The sequence below is a fragment of the Stylophora pistillata genome, chromosome 10 (genome assembly GCF_964205215.1).
Source record: "Stylophora pistillata chromosome 10, jaStyPist1.2, whole genome shotgun sequence".
Lineage (NCBI taxonomy): Eukaryota > Metazoa > Cnidaria > Anthozoa > Scleractinia > Pocilloporidae > Stylophora > Stylophora pistillata.
In genome coordinates, this window is record NC_142528.1 from 3,888,492 (window position 1) to 3,915,126 (window position 26,635).

General features: G+C 38.3%; 4 protein-coding genes across 4 annotated transcripts; 2 read left to right on the plus strand and 2 right to left on the minus strand.

Moving 5' to 3' along the window:
• Window positions 1-1,698: 1,698 nt before the first annotated feature.
• On the minus strand, window positions 1,699-4,962 carry LOC148721449 (uncharacterized). Its single transcript, XM_088736637.1, has one exon. The coding sequence runs from the start codon at window positions 4,913-4,915 to the stop codon at window positions 3,797-3,799; it is 1,119 nt and encodes a 372-aa protein (XP_088592763.1). The 5' UTR covers window positions 4,916-4,962; the 3' UTR covers window positions 1,699-3,796.
• LOC111324755 (adenosine receptor A3) lies at window positions 1,950-3,064 on the plus strand. The gene has a single exon (XM_022928384.2). It carries the CDS (start codon window positions 1,950-1,952, stop codon window positions 2,892-2,894), a length of 945 nt encoding a protein of 314 aa, XP_022784119.2. The 3' UTR covers window positions 2,895-3,064.
• Window positions 4,963-8,212: 3,250 nt separating the features above from the next.
• Window positions 8,213-21,549, plus strand: LOC111324743 (sodium/calcium exchanger Calx). Its single transcript, XM_022928372.2, has 10 exons — window positions 8,213-9,350; window positions 12,932-12,993; window positions 13,939-14,106; window positions 14,673-14,742; window positions 14,871-14,994; window positions 15,302-15,537; window positions 16,111-16,449; window positions 17,279-17,457; window positions 18,058-18,387; window positions 19,835-21,549. Exons 1-10 carry the CDS (start codon window positions 8,678-8,680, stop codon window positions 20,069-20,071), a joined length of 2,418 nt encoding a protein of 805 aa, XP_022784107.2. The 5' UTR covers window positions 8,213-8,677; the 3' UTR covers window positions 20,072-21,549.
• LOC111324744 (histone-lysine N-methyltransferase SMYD3) lies at window positions 20,487-26,607 on the minus strand. Its single transcript, XM_022928373.2, has 4 exons — window positions 26,019-26,607; window positions 23,368-23,673; window positions 22,459-22,818; window positions 20,487-22,263 (listed from the first exon to the last, which is right to left on the minus strand). The coding sequence occupies exons 1-4, from the start codon at window positions 26,605-26,607 to the stop codon at window positions 22,076-22,078; spliced, it is 1,443 nt and encodes a 480-aa protein (XP_022784108.2). The 3' UTR covers window positions 20,487-22,075.
• Window positions 26,608-26,635: the final 28 nt, after the last annotated feature.

A 26,635-nucleotide genomic window follows, 5' to 3' on the forward strand; every position in this document is an offset into this window, starting at 1 on the left:
GTATTCGTTAAACTAATATTTTTGAAATTTCACTCCTTTTTTATTTTTTTTGTTTGTGTTTCAATTTCAATCTTCTCATTGGAAATCGCTTTCATTTTAAACCGGAATTTCTGGTCTCATTAAAGACATACTAAACACTCTTTTTCCAGTTCGGAGTATTTTGTCTGATGTATCCGGGGTATAAAAATCTGCCTCCGGTCGATCATTCATTAAATGTACTGAAATAGCTTAAAACATATTTACAGAAAGTACTCAAAGCTTTATTTGTATCTCTGAAATACCTTGAAAAATATACTAAATCTGACGTTCGATGCCTGCTGAGTCTCGGTTCCATCTTCACTACTGTAGACCAAATAAATCGTCGATAAATATCTTAACAGTAAAGTTGACTACTATTTTCCACTCCCACGATAGCCAGCAAAGCAAATCTTGACGTTCTTGACGCTAAATTATCAATTTCACGATAGTGTAGAATTAAGGTCTTATTCTTTTGAAATTCCGCTGAGCATTGTGGTTCAGCCAGCACTCGGCAAGTTATACATGTACAATCAATAGTAAATAGCTTCCTCGAAATAGATTGCTGGCGGAATTTCGAAAGAGTTTCGAGTACAAAGAGAAATCAGCAGGCGGATGCAGCAACGCACCTGGTATTTTAAAACATTGTTTGCGAACTGTCAAAACTGAGACGGTGTGGTAATTTCCGAAGGCGGATTTGAATTTGAAACATCCTGACTCCTTTTTTCATTGTGTGAGAAGTGAGATGGAAATGCGCTCGAAATACAAAGGCTCAACTGTCAAAGCTTGAAATAAAAGTAGTTCTCCGATCTGATTCTGGATTATTTCGCGTTTTGCTGAGGAGAAATCACTGGCTTGATCTCTAGCACTGTCACCACAAGTATCAACTAAGTTAGGTCTTGTAGGTAAGACGACGAGTTAGATTTGTATCTTTTCGTTTTACTGCAATATTTACCACTGATCACTTTCTCAACTTAAGAATGGTATTATTATCATGATAAATGCCAAGTTTCTCCCATGGCTCCACACGGAAAGTGTAGATAGGTTTAGTACGCAAAAGTCGAAGTAAAAATTGTCTTTCCTTTTTGCAGGTTGAAACACGACACCAAGCTCACCTGAAAAACCGTTTCCGATATTTTTAATTAATTTTACCAGAAGACTTTTCGGTGGTTACCGTCATAATAAGGTAAACACAATTTGATCTATATTTCAAGATTTTATACTTCTTTTTACGTTTGACCAGATTTCCTTTCGTTAATTCGGCTTTTCTTTGATATCTTTTTCTTCTCCACAAATTTTTCCCTCAGCTTGAGTGCATATCATGTCCTTCTGAAGACAACTCGAAACGTAAACATTCAACTGAAGAGAGACCGCATTTAGAATTCTTTCAATTAAAGAAATCTGTGCTTGGGTAAAGTAAATAAGAAATTAGTCACGAATTATTCAAAGGTTAATTGCTGTGTTTATGAAAAAAAGACAAAGTCATTAGTTAGTTTATTCTTGTCATTAGCAGCTATTTGAGGTCTTCAAACTAAAAGAAAATTTCTTTGTGCCTACTTGAGGCAATAAACATTTGTTTTAGGTTTGACATTCAGCATATTTATCAGAAATTGAAAAGATACGAAATATCAGAGGAACTTTGAAAATTTGTTTTGAAAAAGCTCTTTCGCATTCAGATAAAGGTTCAATAAGAATACAATTTAATAACTTAGTTACTTTCAATGTTTTACATTTGTGACTTCACCGGCCTTTTATGATAGTGCAAATGGTGTATAATTTCATCTTATGACTAAGATATTTCAACTTAAATTTTTTACCAAATCTAATCCAACTTTCTACCACATTGTTAAAAAGAGCGTTGTCTCAAATGGGAAACCTTTTATTAAGTTCTTTTTTCATTTGATTAATTCCAGATTAGAAATCAGATCCTAATCATGACAAATAATTCTTCTCAACACAAATCCATGGAAAGTTCTGACGTCATAGCATGGTGTGCTGCGTTTGCTGTCGAATCTGTCATTGTGGTAATCGGAAACTTGTTCATTATTACCGTCTTCGTCAAGACCAGAGAGCTACGCAGGCAACATCGCCATTATTTCTTAATGAACTTAGCCGTGGCTGATTTCTTCGTGGGAGGTTTTGCGGGGCCATTGTTTGTTTACATTTTAGGAGGACTCTACAACTTGTGGCCGTTTTCCAAATACAGACATACTTTGTACACCATGAGCATATTTCTGGACATGTTCGCGGGCATTTCTTCAATCGCTTTCCTCTCCGCTATTGCCGTAGAAAGACTTTACTCGACGTTATACCCCACCAAGTATAGAAAAACAAAACGTTCCACATACACAGGCGTCGCGTTCTTACTATGGGTTATTTCCGCTGCGCTTCCAGGGATTAGAATCCATCTCGGAGAAAAATTAAACTCTCTGTACACGTGGATGCCAATTGTCTGCATGCTGCTGGTAATCATCGGCTCCTCGTACATTGTTATCTGGGTTAAAGTCCTTTTTTTCAGTTCCAAGCGCCTAGATCAAAGCCGTGAAAGACGATTAAATGTAACTGTTACAATCTTAACTCTGACGTCACTTTCAACATGGCTGCCGTTCATCATCCTGAACATAGTCAACGAGTTTCACCCGGAATTGAGTATAGAAGCTGTCTTTTCCACCAAGATACTACATTACGGTAACTCTCTGGTCAACCCTTTCTTATTTGCCTTAAAAATGCCGAAGTTTAGAAAAGCCGCACTGAAAATCTTTTGTAGTTTTCATCGGGAGCCAGCCTATCTCCCAAGCGAGAAAAGAAGACTGGATCATGATTCTTCCAGCTCAAACAGCGAGCGAACTTCACCTGCTGTGAGGACCACACCAGTTTGAATGTAACAGTAACTTTGCTTATCTTCAGCCACAATTTTGAGCTACAACTATACTGTGTTTACACGGCCTTATTTTGATTATCAAATACTTGACCAAGACAGGCTTTCTCCTTATAAAATCGTTATAGTATCAGGCAGACAAGTGACAAGAATAAAGAAAATTATCAATTAGGGGTTTATCAGTTGATCTAATACCTAATTCTCCCAACCAACATCATAAGAACTCTGCGGAAAGAAGTGAGAAGAATTACTAATGAGATCTTGGGAGTGGAATGGTTAACGTCTTCTGTATCTATGTCAGTCTCCTGTTAGATCCCGTTCAGTTTCAGTTAACCAAATAGTTTGTAGGAAATTTTAGTCGAGAAAATCATATAAGCTTAAAACATTTTTTAGCAACTCTTGAGCTCTAAAAAAAGCTCAGCGTTCAATGGTCTTCGTCTTCACCTCCCTCTCCTTCCCCGGTGCAGAGTGAAGTTTCACCCAACTGGCTTTGCGACGATACCTCTACATTAGTTGTTTTATAGGTTGAACGAACTGCAAAGGATCTTGAAATATTGGAAACACAGCTCCCCTTAGTAATATTTTAGAAAGTGTACTTACCCCAAGAATCATTGCCTTACATTTTAGTCTTTAAAATCTCAGTTTAACAAAATATCAATCGTTTTAAATATCACATCAACTTGCGATTGGGTAATGTGGTTGGTCATTGTAATTATTTCTGACCAATTAAAGTCTGAGCATTGTGTCGAAGTGATTCTTATTTAACTGAGTCTAACTAAAAAGTACCTACGGTTTTTAAACATGCTCCCTCATAATCAGCATTTAGCTAGCAATCAAACCCTAAGAATCGTTAATGAAACAAAATTCGTCGATAAATGTTTGCCGTGAAGGCGGTCGACTTTTTCAGATAAACTTGTCGCAAGGATGTTTGAAAGCTAACGTACTCTTTACGACAGGTATCGCTTTCTTCTTAAATCGTTCCCGACCGTTGTCAGTTTGTTCCAGCGGAGAGATCGAATGTTTGACTAACTCAGCCCTGCTCTTGCCACCTAGCTGAGTCTTCTCTAGGGTTTGCATAATAGATTTCAAATGGACACTTTTTAATTCGGAGTCTTTCTTGTTGGGTGTTTCAAAATGATGGTGCTCGGAATTTGAAGAGATACTCTGTTTTGGGTTCCATTGCGTTGAATAATGCCTCTTCGAGGAGAAATCAATCGGAGGTAATTCTCTTTTGTCGTGACGTATGGTGTTTTTAAGCCACTTAGCTCCGCTCCGCTCAGCTAAGCGAAAATTCCTCCTGTTATCGAGGGAATTTAATCTGTATTCTTTCTTTCGGGTATACAAATTCGTCACAACGTCATGTAACCCTATTTTCTTTTGATTCTTCGAGAAATCGTTTTTTCCTCGAGGTAGATTTCGTAACAAAGGCCGCGTTCCCTTGCATGCAGAAGGCTTTTCATTTCCGCTTCGTGAAATATCAATTCCGATGCTGAATCCGTCTGCAAAAGCACGAGATTTCCAAATTTCTGCAGTCTTAGTTACAGCTTCCAGTTTTTTGCTATGGCTTCCCAGTTTGGGTAGTGTGTCTCCTTTTTTTGATCTTGCGATTGCCCCTACTGGCTTTCTTTTGTCCAAGTTCTTAGCAAGTACTTTTCCTTTGCCAGCGCTGTTTAGTTCGCCTTTCACCAAACTTGGCTTACGTTCATCTTCTCCGATTAAATGTATCTTTGTTTCTTTATAACTTTTTTCTTCGTTATTGCTTTTGTCCTCCTTGCATTGTGTTTTGTTTGACCCCGGACGTTCTTTTAACTCCAGACGGTTTTGAGATTCACATTCCACTCCGACGTTTGACTGATTCGCATCGACCTGATCCTCGCCAAATATCTCTTCATTCCGCAAAGAAAACATAAAGTCTATCTCATCGTCCATACATAGTTCATTAATGGCAATCTCTAGAAAATCTGGGCCATCGCCCTCAAGGAATGAACAAGAAGAAGATCTCGAGTGACCTGGGCTTAACATGGCTGAATAAAAAAAGTTAGCCTCCGAATTTCGTTTTAAACACTCAGTTATTTTATATTGCAAGGAAATTATATCGACAACAATCTTATTTTAGCACCTGGCGAGGTAACCTATGGAGACCACTCGATTTCTGCGATAACGCTTTGAAACATATTGTTTTAGTAACAGATTAAAATAAAAGAAACCCATAGTTGAACAAAGTACTCTAGGTGGTTTGAATACAAATTGCTTTTTATCATTGATTTACGGTTAAACTCTTCAGTTTAAGTGAGATCTATTTCTTTTAACTCCTTTAACTCATTTTCATTAGTAGCCACGAAAAAACAAGTTCATATCACCGAAGATTTTTGAATTTCTGAATTCAAAACATTCCTCCCACGTAATGAAGTCAAGCTGAGAAGTGAAAAACAAAAAAAGACAAACAAAAAAACAAAAAACACCTGAATTGATCTTTGGAATCCTTGCGAATATTTACTATAATCGGCATTTACTATGTACATTTTATTTTTACTATTCACGATGTTCAGAGAGACTGGAAATACGTTTTGTCAAAAATTTCGAGCAAATTTTGATCAGATTGAATGATAACTCCTAATCTGTAGGCTACTGCCAAGAAAATGTTACCAATGAAAGTGTCACGAACACCATATAACAGATGAATCATATTTTGATTTATGAATCATTTAAGAATTGCCGTCGAATTGGTCTTCCAACGTTAACCCTAACTAAGAGAAAATATCATCCCATCCTTTTCTCTTATTGTAATTAAAGTCATGTTGAGAGCGGGGCAAATTTTACTGGGATAAAAGTATTCATAACTTTATAGCTTTTTGGCTCACTGGTAGCAGCGCCCATTTAGTATCTGGGCGCAAGAATCCACTCCCAAATCGTCCATTTCTTCTTTTTTTTTATGTTAGCCGTCTTTTTCTGTAATGATATTAACTGCATATGAAGATCAAGTCGTCATTTGACCTCTTGTTTGTCATTTCAGTGTAATTTACCTGAAGGGCCTTAAAGTGAGGATAAATTAACCAACAAGATCCTATCTTTATTTTTTTGCGGTCACAACATTAATTTCTTCGTGTTGTTTTTAATTCACGGCCGTTAATTAAAGCACTATAGAAATAAAAAACAAAGCCTGCTTGACGCCTAAGGTCTAATTAGTGTTTACAAGAACTCTTTGCTCGATTCATGAGCTTTTGACTAAGAAATTATGTAATAGTTTTGAACTCATCTTTAGCTTCTTTGGGAAGCAGAGCTTGGTTTTTCTAGAGAAAGTTTATGTAGTACATGCAGTTGCGTAATACCTGGATCCTGTGAATGAACTTTTTCAGTAACAAATTTAAACCCTTATTAACATAATTTCCAGTGTAATGGTTTTACCGCTGCATAGTTAGAACGGTTGATTTAAGATACCGATTCTCGGCTTGAGGGGGGTTAGAATTTATGATTTTTCCAAGTATGTTACTTGTAAATTGGAATTATGGTTAAATAACATGTCCTGGTCTGCGCTTATTTCGTATACACGGAGCCAAAGCAGCAACAAAATCTGAAGCAGTTTCACGCCGGGGCCAGAAAAAGAGGGAGACTTAGGTCAGAATGCGAAAAGAAACTCCTTCACCAATATACGTTTCGTTTTTTTTTTTACAATTATTCAGTTGAGATCAACCATTCATTTGCACATTTCCCTTCCGGTTAGAGCTTTGAAATGTTTATCTCGATCGAGAAGGAATGCTTTTCGGCTTGCAAACGTGTTTAGAGAAGTGATGCAACCAGCACATCTATAAAAGTGTTGGGGTGGACGTAAGCCCAGTCTTGGCTCCACGACCTACTTTCCCCATCGAGATGTGTTTTAGTTTCTTACGTATAGAGCAACGCTGCCGCGCGCGCCGCCGCGAAAACTCTAGCCCGCTCACCGGAACAAAATGAAAGAGTCGCACCTTTAGCCATCCCAGCAATGGAGCTATAATGTCTCCAAGAAACATTACGAGTTATTCACTGAATAATTAATCTCTCTGTATTGAGGATGCAAAACGTGCTATAGAATGTTAATTGAGCAGGAATCACGTTATTTGGTTGTCCAGTACTTGATTCCTATTGCACTTTCCTAACGAAAGGTTTCTGGCCGGCATCACTATGAAGAAAGTTTGACGTAAATATTCCTGACGCAGTGAGTTACATCAGCAAGTGACATTTAATGACGCAAATTTATGTGTGTGGTCACTCCTATCTGAGGTACACTTATCATCATGAGGTGAAAACTGAAAGACCAACCAGTTATTTCAAAATGAAAATTCCTCCTTACATGATGTATTCAAGAATTGATTGACCAGGCCGCAAAATCAGCTTTAGAACGCTTCTAATGAACGGACTCAGTACCGCTGGCATGCAGGTCAAATAGCCCAAGATGGGGGAGGGGGTTGCTTCATGATATAAGCTTTGTAGGTGTGTACGGTCCTAAAGGGTATAGCTTTTGAGCCAATTTGGGCTAACAGTTGGAATGAGCTGTCCACTTAGGACTTTGAACATTCTTTTTTGAGGTTTCTTAAAGTCTGTTGTTTCATTGTCCGTATCGCAATGTTTGACGGCTCTGCTCCCCTGCTGTCCATACGTAATTGCGGTTAACACCGTTTGTCTACGATTGAGCGCCTCTCCGAATATTGGAGTTTGCATCTTAACGCAAGAGCAAAAGTCCGCATCAAAAGGAAAAAAAACAGCCAAAACAAAACACATTTGACCCAACGTATTATCTCTTGCAAAGGTCACAACGAAAGAACGATTTTACGCGATCGAAAGAAGATTTATTATCGGAAATGACAATTAAATCTTGGTTACAGCTTGTTATGTTTAGCTCTATTTACTCGATATTGTTTAAAAGTTGTATTATTAATTTGTACAAGTTGTCCATTTTTCTAGAAAGTTCCATTATCACTGCGAGAAGAGTACTAGATTATCAGTTAATTCTGTCAATTGTCTTTCGATCAAGATTTGGGAATAAGAACGTTTTAAATGTTTACTCTACACTTTTCTCAAAATATATCCGATATTGGATGTAACTGCGTTATCGGCGCTTTCATGTTGGCTCTGGCTCGATAACACATGATAAAATGAGGAGAATTTGCAGCGTCCTCCTCTTGTCTAAAAGATTTTCGAATTTTTGGACCAAATATATTGAGGTATAAATTAAATTACACCGTGAATTTTGCAAGACGTGTTGTTACCTCAAAGAAGTGTCAAAAGGTGCTCTCTTTCAGACCCTTTGTTGCTTAGCAACTGTCAAAATACCATCTCGTTGAAATTCATTGTAAGTGTAGGAGAGTTATTCCTGCTGAGGCCCAGTTGTGTATGGTTGCGATGGAGTTTAAACGAAACTAAAAACACTTGGAGCTCATCAAGACTTCAGTGAATAGATGGATAGATTGCACGAAGCGATGGCTGTGAATAGGTCGGCGAACAAATGGAAATCATCCATAACACTATTTTCCGCCGCTCAACTGTGCTTTCTAGACTGTAATTGATGAATGCAGCCTGCAAGCGGGTTGCTACTTGCACGCTCTGTACAGTCCTAATTTAAATTTCCGTTCGATCAAGTTGTTTTATAAATTCTAGATTTTCAAAGTGATAACTTCGCGGAGTATTTAATAGCACGGTGCTGGTCTGTTATTACAGAGTGTCACTCTATTCCGGAGTCTCGTCGAACCTTTTAGAAGTGGGTTTATTTCTTAATAACTTTTGCAATAATTTTTACTCATTTTCTACGCGATGGCTGTAGATCCTTGTGATAGTGGAACCCTACTGCTGCCATTTCTTGACGAATCTGGGTGGAATCAAGAATTAAGGGCGTTTATCTACCTGATAGCGCTGTTATGGTGTTTCATGGGAATCGCCATCGTCGCCGATGTCTTCATGTGCGCGATCGAAACGATTACAAGCAAAACGAAACAAGTCAAAGTACCGAAGCAAGACAATCCAAGCGAAATGGAAGTCGTGGAGATTCGAGTATGGAATGACACTGTTGCTAACCTTACATTGATGGCTTTAGGGTCATCTGCGCCGGAGATTTTACTGGCTATTATTGAAATAGTTATCCTAAATAAATTCGAGGCAGGTAAACTTGGGCCAAGCACGATCGTTGGTTCGGCAGCGTTCAATCTCCTCGTGATCACAGGGGTTTGCGTTATGAGTATTCCTACTCATGAACAACGAAGGATCAAAGCTATCAAAGTTTTTGCGGTGACCGCTACCTTCTCAATGATGGCGTACATTTGGCTGTATTTAGCACTGAGTACGATTACGCCTGATGTAATCGACCTTTGGGAAGCAATTCTCACGTTTCTTCTGTTCCCGATTCTTGTCGTTGTGGCCTACATAGCCGACAAGGAATATTGTTGCCCCGGGAAAGTTCAACCTCAAGATCCAGGAGTCCTCGAATTGGGTAAGTGCTACTTAACTATACTTAACAAGCTGAAATGTTCTCCATGTTATTTTAATACAGGGATAAAATTTCAGGATAACGCAAAATTTAGATTGCCTTGTTTACCTTAATTTTGAACTGGACGATTTCTCTTTTCAACACGAACTACATTCGCAGTGAAGGCGTAATTTTTTAATTCGTGAAGAAAATTAGAAAGGTGTCCTGATTTAATGTGTTGAGTTTACCAAGAAAACCTCGTTGCTAAGTGTTTTGGCGAGAAATTCACTGGTTGTTGGGGTAAGTAGTCTCAATTATCTGTTCCATGCACATTTCAATTAATTGTCTAATTCTCGGTACTAAAGAATAATTATTTACTCCCATCCTACGTTTAAAACACATAACAATATTTTGTTCTAGTGACGTAAATGTAGCGTTTTTATTTCATCTTAAAAAAGGGAAGAAAACTGCTAGAAATTTAGATGTGCTGAAATCGGTTACTAGCGCACGAAAGCCCATTAATTTGTTCAGCTGTCACTCGACTCAGAGTTCCCACAACGTCAAATGGGATTATTTACATATTAGAGGCACTTCTATGCAGGCGACCGTTAATTTTTTCAACCGAATACCAAAATAGAACTGTCCACCAATTATGAAAACAAAAAATATCACTGGTGTTGCATTTTTATCAGTGTTAACATTTGACAAATTACCTAAGGAGAGTTGAGTTGCAGGTAAAAGGGGTAAATAATGAAAACTAACTGGAGAAATAAAAAATTTTCCCCTTGCAGGTGCACTAACTCTAATGCAAATATTCTGTATAGCTTGAAGATGTCAAGGGGTATGTTTTGTTGTAAACCGGAAATATGATGTTGCAAAATTGTTACGAAACTATTCTCTCAGGGTGTTTCAAATATCTGTGATGCTGAAGTTTTGAAATTTGGCTTGTTGGGGTTTAAATATGAAGCAGGTGAAATATGATTGAGGTGATTTCCATACATGCCAGAAAAAAGAAGAAAGAAAACACATTGACCAATGGACCATTAGGACTGTCAACTAACCAATTAGCCTAAGTGTAATTGCTACATTGACATAATACATACATGAATAAAATTATGTGCTTTTGATTAGCTAAAGACTAGTGCATTTTTTTATGTCACATGCATGCAAAGTTGGAACAAATTACAAAATTAGGGCTTGTCACACACGTGCAAAGTTGTAACAAATTACAAATAGTGCATGTTGTAAACATTTTGTGATGATGTTGATGATGATTTATTTTAACTCAGCTCGATTTTACAAGGTAGAATAGGTTAAATATACATAGCAACTAAACACAGTTCAGCAAAGGAAAAAAGAGAAAAAGATCTAGCAATAAAGTAGGTAGCGAGTTAGGATCATCCAAATAGCAAAGGCTAATCTAGTGGCTGACCCCTAATAATAAGATACATTTAAGGGAAAGCAAAGCTAAGAATGAATTTTTTTTTTTTATAATAAAAAAAGAAAAAATAAATAATTACTTTATGCACTAAAGTAGATAATTAAAAAAAGAGTAACAATTTAAGTATAGAGTTCTTCAGGGCTTTACGAAATATTAGTGAGTTAGTTATACTTATTGGTAATTAATTCAAAAGGCTAGGGCCAGTGAATTTTAGGGACCGTAGGTCATATTGAGTAGTATTAACTGAGGCTACATAAAGATTTCTGTTACATGATTGCCTCGTTGAATAGGAATGAACAGAGGATGTAAATTTGAAATATTTATTGAACCAAGGGAGTAACAGTCTATGTGACCACTGATAAACAAAGGAATGAATCTGTAATTCAATAACAACATTGAGCTTAAGAGGATTGAGGGATTTAAACAGAGGCTCAGAATAGGATTTTGGTTCAGAGAAAGATATTATTCTGATTGCTTTTTTTGGATAATAAATAATTTTTTTAGAAATGAGGGAAAAGGTTAAACCCCAGACATGGACGCCATAAGTGAGGAATGGATAGATAAGGGAGTAATAAAGCATGATAAGAATATCTTTGTTGACAAACTGTCTCATTTTAGACAAGATACCTACAGTTTTGGATAGCTTCAAGCAAAGCTCATTAATATGAGTTTTCCATGTTAAGGTAGAATCAAATGTATGCCTACTTAGGTACTTAGTGGAGTCAACTTGTTTAACAGGTACATTATCAATTTTCTTAATGACTGATTAGGTTAAGTTTTCTGGAATGAAAAAGAATGAAGTTAGTTTTAGAAATACTAAGTGCTAATCAATTACATTTCATCCATTCAAAAACAGATTTTAATTCAAAATTTAGGATGTTTCAAGGTGACTAAGATTTTTGCTAGAAAAATAAATGTTAGCATTCTCAGCAAATAAATGAAATCTTTGTCTTGACTTTCTGTGATGCCTTTTTCATGTAAACTATCAATAAGTAAAACATGATTTCAAGTGTAATTTAGTGTAAATAAGCACTTGTAAATTACTCAAAGACCACAAATTGCACTCGCCCCTTTCGTTGTCTATAAAATTTACTCATGTACTAATTTGCATCAAAGGAACTTTCTGATGGTAATTTTTCAATTATTTCTGCATGTTACGTGTCAGTTTTCTATTTTTACCAATTTATCAAATACCAGTTTCATTTTGACAACTAATTATGAGTTATATCATATCTAGTACACATCAAATCTTGAAGTCAAGGGAAAAGATTATGGATGAATCAATTTTTGGTTATGAATTAAACTGGTATACTAGTTTGCGGTAAAAATCTTTTAGTTATCAGATCACTATTACAATGACTATCATGAAGAGTTGTTATACTTTGGGTCAGGCTAAAAAAGCTGTAAACAGGAAAAAGATAACAGTATTTTATCATTATGTAATATGTTGCTTTCTTCAGCAACTCTAAACTAAAAACAAAGAATAAATATATGACCTTCACATATTTCATTGTAACCAAACATAACTTTGTTGGGATCCTAACTGGTGGAGGACAAATCAATTGACTTTCTATAAGATACAATTGCTTTTTTTGGCGGAATGTCTGTCACAAAAAGAAGGAATCAATTGAATGTCACAAGGGCAGGTAGTTGAAGCAAGGAACAGTAGATTCTAAATTTTTACATACTTTGAAACACTCCATCGGGCAGCTCCCACTTGATATGCAGATGATTTACAACAGGGTTCCAGTGTCTTCAGTTATTATTATTATTTTTTTTCAAATTTAGTATTTTAGAGAGATTGAAAGGGTATGGATATCTACTGGTGATTTCACACATGCTGGCAGTAGATGAAATTTTATTCTTGTCATCTGATATAATACACAGGGGAGTAGTGCACACTGGTCCTGTTCATAATATAAGGACCTGTTATACCAAACTGCCTGTAGCTTTGCTAATGGCTAGGGAAGGAAAATTAATTTCTCATGAAAAAGTTTGCATGTGTCTAAACCTAAACAACTGGGTTTGAAAAATGAGATTCATCAATTCTGTTTTAGAGGGGGCTAAAAAAATAAATTTAACTGGTTGGGTGAGGGAACCGTGAAGTGTTATTATACCTTTTGAAATACAGTTAACACTGTATTTGTTTGTTTGCCCCATACAGCTGAGGGTTCCAAAACACTGACTACTCCTGCACATGATCCAGAGGTTGAAAATTTTATCAAGGTAACTTCTTTTTTTATTTTGTTTTAGTGTATCATTGCGAGATATTAGGTAAAACATTGATTTTCTTATGATATACTAACCTTACAAAAATAAAAGGTTCTACATGTAAATGTGTAGCACTAAGTGTGAAAAATATCTATATTTTATATAACCAAGCATTGATATGAAACACAACGCCTTTAATCACTTTTCTAGGCAATAATTTTGTCTTGAAAACGTCCCAAAATCACAGGATTATCGCGAAGTGATCATTGATTACTTTCTAGTTATACTTTTACAATAATACCTCAAGTCATATTGTCCTTCGATAGTATTCCTTCGTTTTACTACTAACAACTTACCATTTGAAATTCTCACTGCAATGTTGGGCTCACTCGGCGCCTCGAGCTCGGTCTTGCTTTTTATTTGGTTGTGTTTTTTTTTTCCTTAGGAACTTTAAAACAGTGGCCATTCACTAGTAAGAATTAGTCAAAGAATCTTGCCCAGATTTGGGATTAAATATATATTGAAATCAACGTTTTGTTATTCAAGTTGGAAATGCAAGAATTACCCCGCAATTTCCATCGTCTAATGAACAACCAGCGGGAGTGATTTGTTGCGAAGAAAAAATCATAATTCTGACAACTCCCAAAAGAAACAAAGCTGAAATCATACCTAAGCAGTTGCCATTATTTTGTCCGATACCAAACTCGCGATCATTCAATCATTTGGAAGGGAATGCGGAAGAAATGAAACAGGGATCAAAATTTCGGCCTTGCTAGAGTGGTGGAAAAAACCGCTGGACATTTGACTGAATATTCGTTTAAAGGAATCAAGATTCAGAACTGTTCTAGATGTTGTTCTTTGCAATTTTAACGTTTTGTAATCACGAAAAATTTTTTTTTATCTAAAGATCAGACGGTGTGTCGGTAATCTAACTGTTTTTTTTTTACGTTTATATCTCAGGAAGTGAGCAGAAATCCCGATCTGTCAGAGGACGATGCAGCAATGCTTGTTGCCGCGCATATTAAATCCAAACAACCAAAGAACTACGGTTACTATCGAGTGGGTGCCATAAGAGACCTGGGAGGCAGCCACAAGCTGAGACCAAAGATGGATCCTAAACTTAGAGTGGTTCGTAGCTAAGTGTTTTACACTGACATTATTATTACTTCTTTCAATAGATGTTAACGACCTAGAATAGAGTAGACATCTATATTTATACAGGATAGCCCCTTCGGTGTAGTAAACACTGGTATCAACGGGGGTCCTGTTACCCACCCATCCCACCCTAGGGGAGGACATCCATCACACAGTAATCTCGTGCATGCCATGCATGTGGGGAAATTAACGTCTCTTGCCCCTAACCCTGTAGGAGACAGGACCTCTATTTATTCGTCCCTATCCGGGAAGACTAGAATATCTAACCATTTCTTGATGTTATAGAAAGGTAGCATATTCTTCTCAATTATTTTAAGACCCTGAGTGTTGGTCCGGCCGGGGCTCGAACCCTCGACCTCCCGCACAACAGTCCAGCGCTCTATCCATTGAGCTAACCGGGAGGCGGTTTATACACAGGGTTTATTCTTTATTTACTTATTTATTAAGACAAGAACACAGCGAATGGACTGAATAGAAAGACCAGTAAATGTTTTTAATCCCTTCTTTATAGCAAGATATATTCTTTATTATTGTAACAGATTTACGAAGAGTTGTCGGAAGTTGGTTTTTCATCATCTGGAGCCACCGCTATCATGAGTCATGCCTTAGGTGAGTTCAGAAAAACATTCCCAAAGGACTAGCACTCAAATCGCCAGTGGGGGGAACGCGGCCCCCTCGCTATACGGGTCATTTTCCTTGTCAGTCTAGTCTTATTTCATTTATTTTCTTTATTACAGCTGGTAAAGTACAGCCTGCTCGTGTGGAGTTTGCCGCTCCAAAATGTGCTGTTCTAGAAAGCGACAAACTTGTCAGAATTGGTGTGAAACGATCTGGAAACACGAAAATTACAGCCAGTGTAAAGTAAGACATTCAGCTCTTACATGTTAAGAAGTTCCTTGATTACACCCAAATACTTCTTCAAATAGCCTTAGAAAAAACTTGGTTTCAAGCCCAAACCGAAAACCGGGAACAAATAGTTGTAGTTGCATAGAAATCTTCAGAAACATTGCACGCCCTCTGGGGTATAACTTGCAAAGTTCGATTGCTCTGCCTCCCATTCCGAACTTGCAATGACCAAATCGTAGTTTATATGTTGACTTGTGCGCTCTATCGTCCGTGAAACATACACAAGTATTAATAATAAAATACATTGTTACATTTTCTATAGCTACGAGACCATAAACGGCACAGCCACGGCTGGATCTGACTATGAAGCCAAAAGAGATGTGCTTGTCTTCAAACCCGGTGAAAACTTGAAACATATAGACATTACGATCATCGATGACAATGAATGGGAAGAGAACGAAGTGTTCTTCTTGAAATTGGCCAGATTTGACTACAAGGATGACACGGTTGAGATCGGAGAACAATGTATCACTGAAGTTACTATTATAAATGACGATGGTGAGTTGGATCCGAAGCTAAAACCAGGATCAGCTACAGATGTGTTCATCGAGATATGAAACACACCATTTTCTTTCGATCTTGCCTTTCTACCAGGGCTTCTGCTGGATAATCGTGCTAATCTTTTAATTACGTTCTCCTTCTTTTTCTTCTTTCTTTATTGCCAACCTCTTGAGTTCTACAAAGACAACACGTATGTGGGATATTTTAACATGTATAAATAATTATAAGGGCAGACTACAACACCGGGAAATCTCCTTGCGAGAAGTGCGGGGCGAGTTCTTTCGGAGAGGATAAATAACTAAAATGCAGGAGACGGAGCTTACGGTTTATCGTCCTTATCCGACAAGACTGGAATGCCCAACCCCTTGCAGGCAGCACATTCTCTTAAGTTATTTTAAGATCTTGAGTATTGGTTCGGTCTGGGCTTTGAAAACTCGACCTTCTGCACGGCAGTCCGGTACTCACAACATGAGTTAACCAAGCGTGTTAACGCATGTTTTTCTTGTTTAGACTCGTTTTCTCATTCAGCTCGTGTAGAATGCACTGATTTTCCTTTCGTTTGACTTCCAGAACCAGGAACCTTTTCATTAGAGAATCCAAGCTTTGTAATTAAAGAGAGCATCGGCAAGGCTTACATCACAGTCAACCGCACCCAGGGCACAGACGGTAGAGTGGAGGTCACTTGGAAAACCACAGACCAAACTGCAGTAAACGGCAAAGATTACCATGGAGGGACTGGTACATTGATCTTTGAACACGGCGAACAAGCAAAATCAATAGCAATAGACATTATCGATGATAAAGATTTTGAAAAAGACGAAACGTTTGTTGTGGAACTCCTCGAAACCTCACCTGGAGCAAAGATTGGTAATATTCGGAGCGCGGCGGTCAATATTGTAAATGATGATGGTAAGAAATGATAGACTTTCTGGTGACGCTTTCCGATGACGTTTGTAAGACTTAAGCTTTATTTTATATTAAGAATTTCTTTGTAGTTTCCATCGCCATTCTTGTTATCATTATCATTTTTATGGTTGTTATTATTGGTCTTCGCAATTCTAAGATTAAAACCACAAAACAATCAAAGCGTCAAAATTACGATTCTAAAAGTCTGGCACAGACACAGACAGACAGACAGACACAGGCAGAAAGACAGACAGACAGACACAGGAAGAAAGACAGACATAGACAGACAGACATAGACAGACAGACATAGACAGACAGACATAGACAGACAGACATAGACAGACAGACATAGACAGACAGACATAGACAGACAGACAGACACAGGCAGAAAGACAGACAGACAGACACAGGGAGAAAGACAGACATAGACAGACAGACAGACAGGCAGAAAGACAGACATAGACAGACAGACAGAATAAGACAGACAGACAGACATAGACAGACAGACAGACAGACATAGAGAGACAGACATAGACAGAAAGAAGACAGACAAAGACGAGAACAGACAGGCACAGACAGGCACAGACAGCCCAGCTGCGATTATTCGCGCATAATTCGCTTATATTATTCCAACAACTTTTTTCAAAGTTATTGTTTGTTCGATACCTTTTTGTTAGCTCTCGCTTATTCTATGGACATACTTGAAACAAAAAACTGACACTGATTTCGGTATAGACACATCACGTAATCTTTCACAATCTCTTGACATCGCCAAAACGGATTTTTCCGTTGAATTTTGCTTGACAAAGTTGTCATCTGTTGTGTTCTCTAGAATATCGAAGATTATTTGACCGAGTTGTTGCACTCACTCATTTAAATCTTCGTCGTTTGGAGCTTGGTTCGGCGTCCTGGGCGTCGCAATTCCGTGAGGCTATGTCAGTCAATGGAGGGGATGTGGAAAATGCTACTGCCGTCGATTACGTCATGCACTTCTTCACCTTTGCTTGGAAGGTTCGATAAATTTCGAACAAATTTATCTTATACGTTCAGCATTACTGTTTTTCCTTACCTGTTAATTGCTCTTATTTCCAGGGGGCTTTTTCCGTGGGAAAAATTTCTTCTTAGATCAGAAGAAATGATATCAAGAACATGTAAAGGGGATGTTGTAAGAGCTGCCTATGAATCGATAGTTGCAAATCAGAGTCCTCAAAAACAGATATATGGATTCATTTTGAGATCTGATTGTTTCTTTGTGACAATTCCCTTTTCCGTCATAGTATGACGTCAGTCATACCACGAGGTTTAGGTAAAGTCCTAAAATTCACTCGCCCAGTCTCTCTTTTCTGATCTGTTAGTAAATTAATTTATGCATTAAATGTGGATTAAACGCGTTGTTCCCAACCTCCACTGGTTCTGTTCCCGTAGTTGTACTATGGTCTTCAGTTCTCTAGAGGAGGGAGGGGGGAGGATTGTACAAAAGGAAATATTCGGAAAATTTTTGTGATTGGCCGTTGTGAATACTTTGGATAATTATTCGCAGTGCGTTGAAGGAAAATGCCTCCGATGCCTTGATTTTCAACATGTTCTTTTTTTCTTTCTCATTTTCGGTAGGTTATCTTCGCCATAATTCCCCCTTGTACTTGGCTTGGTGGTTGGGTGACATTTTTTGTCGGTTTAGCAATGATCGGCTTAGTCACTACCATAGTCGGAGACTTGGCCACCATATTTGGATGTCTAATCGGTCTAAGAGATGAAGCGACCGCCATCTTGTTTGTCGCTCTCGGCACCAGTCTCCCAGACTTATTTGCGAGCAAAACAGCGGCGGTGAATGAGAAGTACGCGGATGCCTCTGTAGGAAATGTCACCGGCAGCAACTCTGTGAATGTTTTCTTGGGACTGGGATTGCCCTGGGTGATAGCTGCTAGTTACCATTTGTCTCAGGTGAGAAGGACATTAGTAACTTGAACTGAAGTGTTGAACTTTAGGCCCTGTTTACAAGCAGGTGGGATAACCCTAGTGCTAGGGTTACCCTAACGCTCCCACATTTCTTCTTTTTTTTTAATCGACGTGTTTACAAGGCAGCTAGGGTTACCCTAGCACTAGGATAACCTTAGCTGAGCGCTAGGGTTACCCTAGCGCCAGGGTAACTCGAGCTGCCTTGTAAACGCTCTGCTGGGGATAACTCGCCTACCCGGGACAACTTTTTACTTGTTTCCAGACCCTTTGCACATTAATAACAATGCGTGCGGTTACCAAGCATAGGTAAGTTATCCCGGGTGGTAGGGTAACCCTACCTGTGAAATTTTGCTTGTAAACCCGGGCTATCTTTGACCCGCCTGCTAGGGTAACCCTAGCACAATGGTTACCCTCCCTGCTTGTAAACAGGGCCTTAGGCTTCGAGTACGTATACAATACAGCTCAGAACCTAAAGAGAGAGATTGAACAATGTGGCCTACTAAAAAAGTTCAAGGGGTCGTTTGCAGTCCGTGTCAATCCCCAAGCACAATAGCAGTCCTCTAATAGAAAATGCAGGTCACCGCCGTAAAACACTTCAACCGTCGATTGAGATAAAAAAAAAAAAAACCTTACTCGAACTGCAGCGGGAGTTGGTTATTTTGATTTAAGGGCTTTAACTGGTTGAGGGTAAATTTGTATTTTTTCGCGGCATCACATGCCCAGGATTAACCGTTGAAATCAGATTCATTGTCCGGATAGCAGGCATGACAAAGTGTCCCCTTGTTTTGTCATATAAAGTATCTGAAAACGCTGTCGGATGTATAGTTATGTGAAGTACTCACTCAACAGTGCTTGCATTCCATTCTGTTCATAAGTGGTTATGTGGGGAATCTAATTGCCGGCCCCAATTCCCTGTGACACTGAAGACTCGCGTTGTAGAATTACACGTTTTTAATAATCTTAATATCTCAGTTACTCCCTACGTGCTTCTAAAAGCCCATCTACTTGTCACATGATTCGAAATTCGATCGTTCAATCACTTAGCAACATGAAAGCAAAAGTAACGATTATTAAAGCTGCAACACAACATGTCACGCAGTCGAAACATTTCTTACAGTTATGAACAATTTCAGTTAGTATATACTCAAACAGTGGATAGCCTAGAAGGTACGCTCTGATTTGTTACTCAACTCTCCTGATATTCTTTGCCATTCACCTCCGAGAAACTCGCGCCGGATGTGCGCCGAGAATGTTGTAATTGTTGGAGGAACAAATGAGTTAAAATCATTTGTTTGAATTATATTCCCTCTCTGTGTTAGTGTAAACTAAAATGTTCTATGTGAATGCTTGTGTATGTAGGTCTGTAAGAGTAATTTCATCACTAAGTTATCATTTTCTTAAGTATTTCTGTCTTTCGTTTTTAAAATCATAGGGTACAGTGTTCGAAGTGAAGGCAGGAACATTATCCACAAGTGTTGTCACGTACAGTTGTTGTGCGATCCTGTGTTTCGTGCTCCTTTTGGTACGAAGATATTCAAAATTTATGGGCCGCGCAGAGCTTGGAGGGCCCAACGTAACCAAATACATATCTGGAGTCTTCTTACTATTTTTATGGTTCCTTTACGTTTTGATTTCTTGCCTTGTTATTTACGACATAATCAAATTTTAAAGCAAGGTTTCAATCACTGTAAATACACAAGGATAATAACAAAGAGGAAGTTATTTAAATTATTTTTAGTTTCGTTATCTGTACATGAGATATTTTGGAACGAACTTTGGGACGTTTTTCTCGCGGGGGGCGGGGAGGGGGGGGGTTAGGGGTTTGGGTTACGCGTGACCATGTGACTGGGGTTTTACGGTAGTCAACCACGATCCTGACCAGAAAGGTATATAGCGCTTGTTTTAAAATGTCAATCATCTGAAAATTGTCACTTGATGTTTTATCAACGTGGGGTGGAACCCTCGATTTAATCACGATTTTCGTGCGTCTGTTAGTCAAGTCAGGAAATTTAGGAGGGTTTTATCTCGTTTTCACTGTGAAACAAAGACATATCATGAACAGAGAAGGACTCGGTGGGAAAGTCCATCAAAATCTATTTATTTTGTACAGTAATTTAAAACACGAAGCGCCCAGGCGACATAAAGTACACTGTCACCAATGCTTAGCTCTTAATTCAAAAGTTCAATACATGATCGTCACACCTGGATACTTGATTATTTCCCTTCGTTTGTTTCACTATTTATTGCAGGATTTGTTAATAGGTTGAAGCGAAAATCTGTTTTTCAGTAGTGTTTTATTCACTACGAAAAAGTGGATGTTTCGCTTCTTTTCTTGAGAGCTAGATTTGTGCTATTTAAATTGAAAAATTGAACCGCCGCCACAGATATGTCGGCACTTTGGATCTCGATGACACTTGGCTTACCAAACCTGGTATATTTGGTAGAAAAAATAATTAGATACGTAATTGGCCGGAATACATTTGAAATTCTAGAAACGGTAAAAGCATTGCACTAAAGCCGTCTGATTTAAGAAATTAGCACATTTGGTCACATGCCAACATTTTTGCGTTTCTTTTGAACGGCGGTAAAAGGTCTTGGAGGGGTTTCATTTTGATTAATTCCCCTGAGTATGTTGTGTAGCATGTTGAGAAAAAATGTCATGTCTCACTCTACCAAAAATTTCAAGTTTGGTACCGTTATTCGCCAAATCTCAAAGAAATATTCTTAAAACTTTCTGTTGAGAATGATTTTGTTTTTTCAGCTCCTAGTCTTTTTGGTACCTTTTTTTTGATAGGTGCAGTTCGTGTTTGATGGAATGCCTCGGAATTCATGTTTCAGTTCGGAAAGTGGTTCAGTTTGTGTTCCTTTAGTAGCTGGAAAAACTAATTTCCTCATTTTCAACGTTCTATGGCGAAGAGTATTTCGACATGAATTTGTGAATTGAAAAGAAATTAAAAAAGCCAAAAAGTTTACCACTTAATTTGTATTTGCAAGTGAAACATACCACTACTAAATCACCAACATACGAGTCTTAAATACAAGTAAATTTATTGTATTAGTTTATCATCAAAGAAGCATTTTAGATTTCTACTTCACGTTGTTTTTAGGTTGACGTAGCTATTAAAAAAAGATTTATTGCAAGAAGAATTGTTTACGATTTTTTCCCGTAATTTTAAGTCGGGAGTTGGAACAATGTTCTGTATCTTTCATTCTTTACGCCAGGAGCTTTTAACCCTCAAAAACAGGGACATTTGCAATCAAATCTTCTCAAACTCTCTGAAAGTGTTGTCACACATTCCGTTCACTATATTTGGGACAACAAATTGAAAGGAAAATTTTGAGCTTTCCCGAAGGGACCCCATGAGATGACCAATCGGGAATGATGCCTGTTTTGCTTGGAACAACCGAGTTCGCAGCTTTTGTCCCACTAATGAAACTTAGCAAAATGAGGAAAACAAAATGCACCCTTTTGTCCTTGTGCTGCTACACTCTCAAGCTCCTCCCAAACTAGAACGCTTGATAGCGGGCTAAAAACGTTCTCGCGATTTACTTTGACGAGCCCTAACTATCAAAACGAGACGTGGGATGTTTAAACGTATATGACTGAACTTTTCTCGTATGCTTTCCAGCCATCGAAGAGAACATTCGATAACCAACTTCCCAATTTCTCAGTTCAAATTAATTCCATCCCTTGGACTGTTCTGTTTTGTTCTTCTCGGAGTTCCTCTAATGTCTGACCTATCATTGCCCTCAGCTCTTGTACAAGCGGGTGATTTCCGTGAGTTACTTTCAGAATCGCTTCTGCCTGCAGCAGTGACTGAAAACCATCTTTTAATTTGTCCAAGTAGACTTGAAGTTTGCCTGAAAATCAGATTAATATCCATTTCAAATCATCCAGACTGTCTCTCTCCCTGAGGAAGTGAAATTCTTAATTGAAATTTTACACAACGTTTATTGACCAATTAAGGTTACATTTGTATGACACCATCACTTTTTTTATAATTAGACAAGTTTAAGCTGAAATGATTACCAAGAGATTTCATACATATCACCTACCAATTCTGAACAACTGAATGCCAACACTCGGATGATTCCTTGGATAATAGAGCTTGTATGCATCCATTGTCTGAAGCCCAAAAGCTAAGGCTCTGTCCCAAAACTCTAGATTAATGCAGGCATCCATAGCTTTATCAAGAATGCTAATTCTGCTGTAATGTAATTTGTGAAAGATATCTTTCTGTTCTTCTAAGACATTCTTAGCAAGGTCAAGAATACTTCTATAGTCATCAGTTTTCTCTAATTCCTTTATTTCCTTTAAAGCTTCGCCAGATTTTGAGATAATTGCCTCTGCTTTTGTTACCATCGCTTCATTGGATATCTGTTTACCACATGTGTTGCAATCAGCAAAGCCTCCTCCTACAAAAAGAGCTCATGTCACAAGAACATTTCAAATGAGAGAGTACACTGGACTCTTAAACAAATGTGAGGTCAGATCTGCACTTGACCTAAGAGAGTCACATAGCTGTGCTTACCAGGGTATCTAGATTTCCATATTATTAATTGAAAAGGACTGTTACCTCCCATTCCACACATATGGGATGCTAAGGGAGTCCACGGAAGGTACCACCCATCACCTCCTCAATCGATTCATCTAGTTGCCCCAAATGTTTCTTGTACCTTTTTTCCCTCCAGGACTGGGAGAGGCATTGTGGCACTATTGTGTTGCGCCTTGGAAGACACAACAGTAATTCCAGGCAGGGCTCAAACTCAGACCCTTGAGTCTGAGGCATTGTGCACTAAACATTAGCCACCTTGTGTGCCACAACATGATACCCAAGGACACTCGAGCTCTCACATTTCTTTGGGAATCCCTTTTTATCTGACAACTATTATTCAACAAAATTGAAGGAGCCTGAAAAGAACAATTGCTGATTGTCATCTAAGAAAGCATGAAACATCCATCACCTGCCAAATCCCTTGGTAGTGCTCCATTGCATTGAAAGTCGGAACACTGCAGGCTCAACATAAGTCCATCTTCCTCTAGTGGTGAGAAACACTTCAAACAATGACAATCAAATGAATAACGACTTTCTAAGTCTTCCTTCCTCTGGTAGCTTGGGCAAAGCAGTTCTGTGTAGCTTATTGTTAGTTCATCACCTTGCTTGATTTTTTCCGTTGCATGCACAAGGAGTTTTGTGCCACTGAAAACGGTGACACAGTTTGGCGCACATGAGTGGTTGAGAAGGGATGGAATTTTATAAATGCCAACACCTAGAAAAAGAGTGAAAATGTTTTTTTTTTACCTACTGTAGAGCATCTTTAGGAAAGTATACGAAAAGAGCTTGCAAATTCACTACCAGTAATGAGAAATACAACAGCAAGGCTGTTTCACAGTTGACTGACTGACTAAACTAAGAACTTATCACCTGACTGAATGACTGACTGATGAACTCACCAACTGATCCACAGAGCAACTGCCTATGTGACAGACTGATTGACTGACTGACTGACTGACTGACTGATGACTAACTGACTTATGGGGGGATTGACCATCTGATTGAGTGACTGACTGATTTAGTGACTGACTGACTGAATGTGTTACGGCAGGCGAACATCAAGGCCGAATGTATTGCCGAGAAAATCACAACCGGAGAAAAATACCAGAACGGGTGGAACTTTACAGAGACCGAAGCGACATTCACATCACATTTATTAATTGACCTCGTAAACTGAAATACACAATGAAGGACTAGCGTAAGGCAGTTGCACAAACAAACATTACAAGGTACTAGCGATCGACAAATGAAAACAAATTACAACTAAACAGGCTAAATGCAAACTACCAGAAACAAGCAGAACTATAGAACTAATATAACGAAATCCACCCAGATATCCACGCGGCCACGAGGTCACGGTACGTCAAATCACAATGATCACACATAAAATGAATAATATATTAATTGAACTGCAAACTGGGCTAACCACAAGCAATAAGGATAAATTACAGACAAAATTAACTTACACATCTGTCCTGCGACACTGTAGGCCTTTATAATTTCTTTTTGTAGACCACAGCAAAAAATGTCTACTCCACACACACGCTCTGCATGTACTAAATCAACCACATCCAAAAATAACTAAAGAACCTAACTATAATGTAAAGCACTGTCACGCAAGTGACGCGTGTAACTGTAACTAAAAGTGCCGTCACGCAAATGAAGCGCATCAACAGAATGACCGACTGATTGATTGACTGAATGACTGATTGATTGACTGATTGATGGACTGACTGAGTGACTGACTGACCAACTGATTGATTGACTGATTTATTGAGTGACTGAATAACTGACTCATTGATTGACTGACCGACTGATTGACGAGAGACTTTCATAGACCCACCACCTTACTAACATAAAAAAGAATTTTGGAAACATACTTTGCCTATTGAAAAGGAGTTCGTTCTTGAACAGAAACGCCTCATTGGACTTATACTTCAAGATAATACTACCATCAGTTCTATACCGACTAGTGGTCTGGGGTGGCTGCCCTAATGCAGAGCTTCTACATTTGCTAGAAGTACTTCACCGTAAGGCAGCCAGAATTATATACAACTTGCCCCGAGATATGCCTACTGAGGAAGTTTACCGACATTCGAACTGCAATAATTTAACCCTCTATTATAAACTTCGATTAATGAAACTACTCCATAGTGTGTTTATAGGTGAAGCACCTACAGCTGTGTCATACTTAACAAACAAACCATGCACCACATACAATTTTCGAAGGAGTAACAATATAATTGTCCCGTGTTTTAACTCGCAGTTTCTTAAAAACTCCATTAGCTGTAGAAGCGCTATACTCTGGAACGCTGTCTCGAAACATTTCACAGACCAGTTTTCAGTTTTTTATTGCAAAGTGAAGAAGGACTCTTATTTTGAGGATCTCGATCTTAGTGCACAGTCAGTCCAGTCACTACCCCGGCACTACCAAGATTTTAAATGCTTTTAACTATTTTTTATGTTTTAAGCGCTGTAGTCAATTTACTTAGAGATAAATAATGTTAATCATTTTTATTACTCTTACTGTATATTTTGTAGAGTGATTTTAAGGGACACTATTCTTATTGTTATTGTAATCATATTCACATGACCCCACAAGCCCCCAGCTTTAAACTTCATCATGTTTTAATAAAGGATATGATTGATTGATTGATTGAGTGTCTGACTGATTGATTGACTGACTGACCAACTGATTGATTGACTGACTGACAGACTGATTGATTGACTGATTGATGGACTGACTAATGGACTGACTGAGTGACTGACCAACTAATTGATTGACTGACTAACTAATTGACTGATTGACTGAGAGACTGACTGACTGACCAACCCACTAACTGACAGACTAACCAAACGATTGACTGCATGACTCATGGTAAAACTGATGGAGGGGAAGAATGCACATATGGATGGACAGATATAGGGACTGTCAGCTGAATGGACTTACTGACTATTGGACAGACAAGCAGACCAACAGATTGACTGACTGACTGATGGAACAGTAGACTATGAAATTCCTTACTTTGATTTTTACAATGTACATAGAGTCTTTCATACCCAAGGGCTGCAGTTCAGCATCACAAATAGTAAAACTGTTGCAGGATATTTTACCAAAAAGGACAAATAGCTGATCATCTGAGTATTTATGTAAATAGCCCTCGCCAGTAAAGAGTTTAAGAGCAACCAAGATAGCTGAGAAGGCTTCTTTTCTTTGATCGTTAAACTTGTCATGATGAGAGACGAGACTCGAGTACACAGATCGGACAGACGACGTCGAAGGTTTAGCAGTTTGTTCCTGTTGTGTGATTCTCGCCATGAGTCGTACAAGATCGGTTGGAATATTTGGCGAAATATTCAAAGTGAGTTGGCATTCGGTTTTGTGATCTTTCCAAGCGCTCTTTTGGCATTCACGGTTACAATAACGAGCAAATTTACACTTTGAACAACGCTGGAGGTCTTCGCTTTTGGCGAAACAAAAATCACAGCACAGACCTCTCACACTGTTACATAAAACGTAGACCAACGGAGTAGACTCCAGTACTTTATCTCCGGGCGTTAATGCTTTTATAGCTCTTAATCCCCGTCCTTTCAGCTCTCCGGAATCAAAACATTCAAACACCTCTGCACGAGGTGTTAAGTCCGCCATCTTGAAAATTTGACCGCTGCAGCAAGAA

Excerpts from the sequence above, each read along its gene's own strand:
- LOC111324755 (XM_022928384.2), top strand. The coding sequence starts at position 1,950 with ATGACAAATAATTCTTCTCAACACAAATCCATGGAAAGTTCTGACGTC.
- LOC148721449 (XM_088736637.1), bottom strand. The coding sequence starts at position 4,915 with ATGTTAAGCCCAGGTCACTCGAGATCTTCTTCTTGTTCATTCCTTGAG.
- LOC111324743 (XM_022928372.2), top strand. The coding sequence starts at position 8,678 with ATGGCTGTAGATCCTTGTGATAGTGGAACCCTACTGCTGCCATTTCTT. Across the intron at positions 15,538-16,110 it reads TACTATTATAAATGACGATG|AACCAGGAACCTTTTCATTA; the intron begins GTGAGTTGGATC and ends TTTGACTTCCAG. Across the intron at positions 18,388-19,834 it reads CTAGTTACCATTTGTCTCAG|GGTACAGTGTTCGAAGTGAA; the intron begins GTGAGAAGGACA and ends TTAAAATCATAG.
- LOC111324744 (XM_022928373.2), bottom strand. The coding sequence starts at position 26,607 with ATGGCGGACTTAACACCTCGTGCAGAGGTGTTTGAATGTTTTGATTCC. Across the intron at positions 22,819-23,367 it reads ACTACCAAGGGATTTGGCAG|GAGGAGGCTTTGCTGATTGC; the intron begins GTGATGGATGTT and ends CTCTTTTTGTAG. Across the intron at positions 22,264-22,458 it reads CATTCAGTTGTTCAGAATTG|GCAAACTTCAAGTCTACTTG; the intron begins GTAGGTGATATG and ends TCTGATTTTCAG.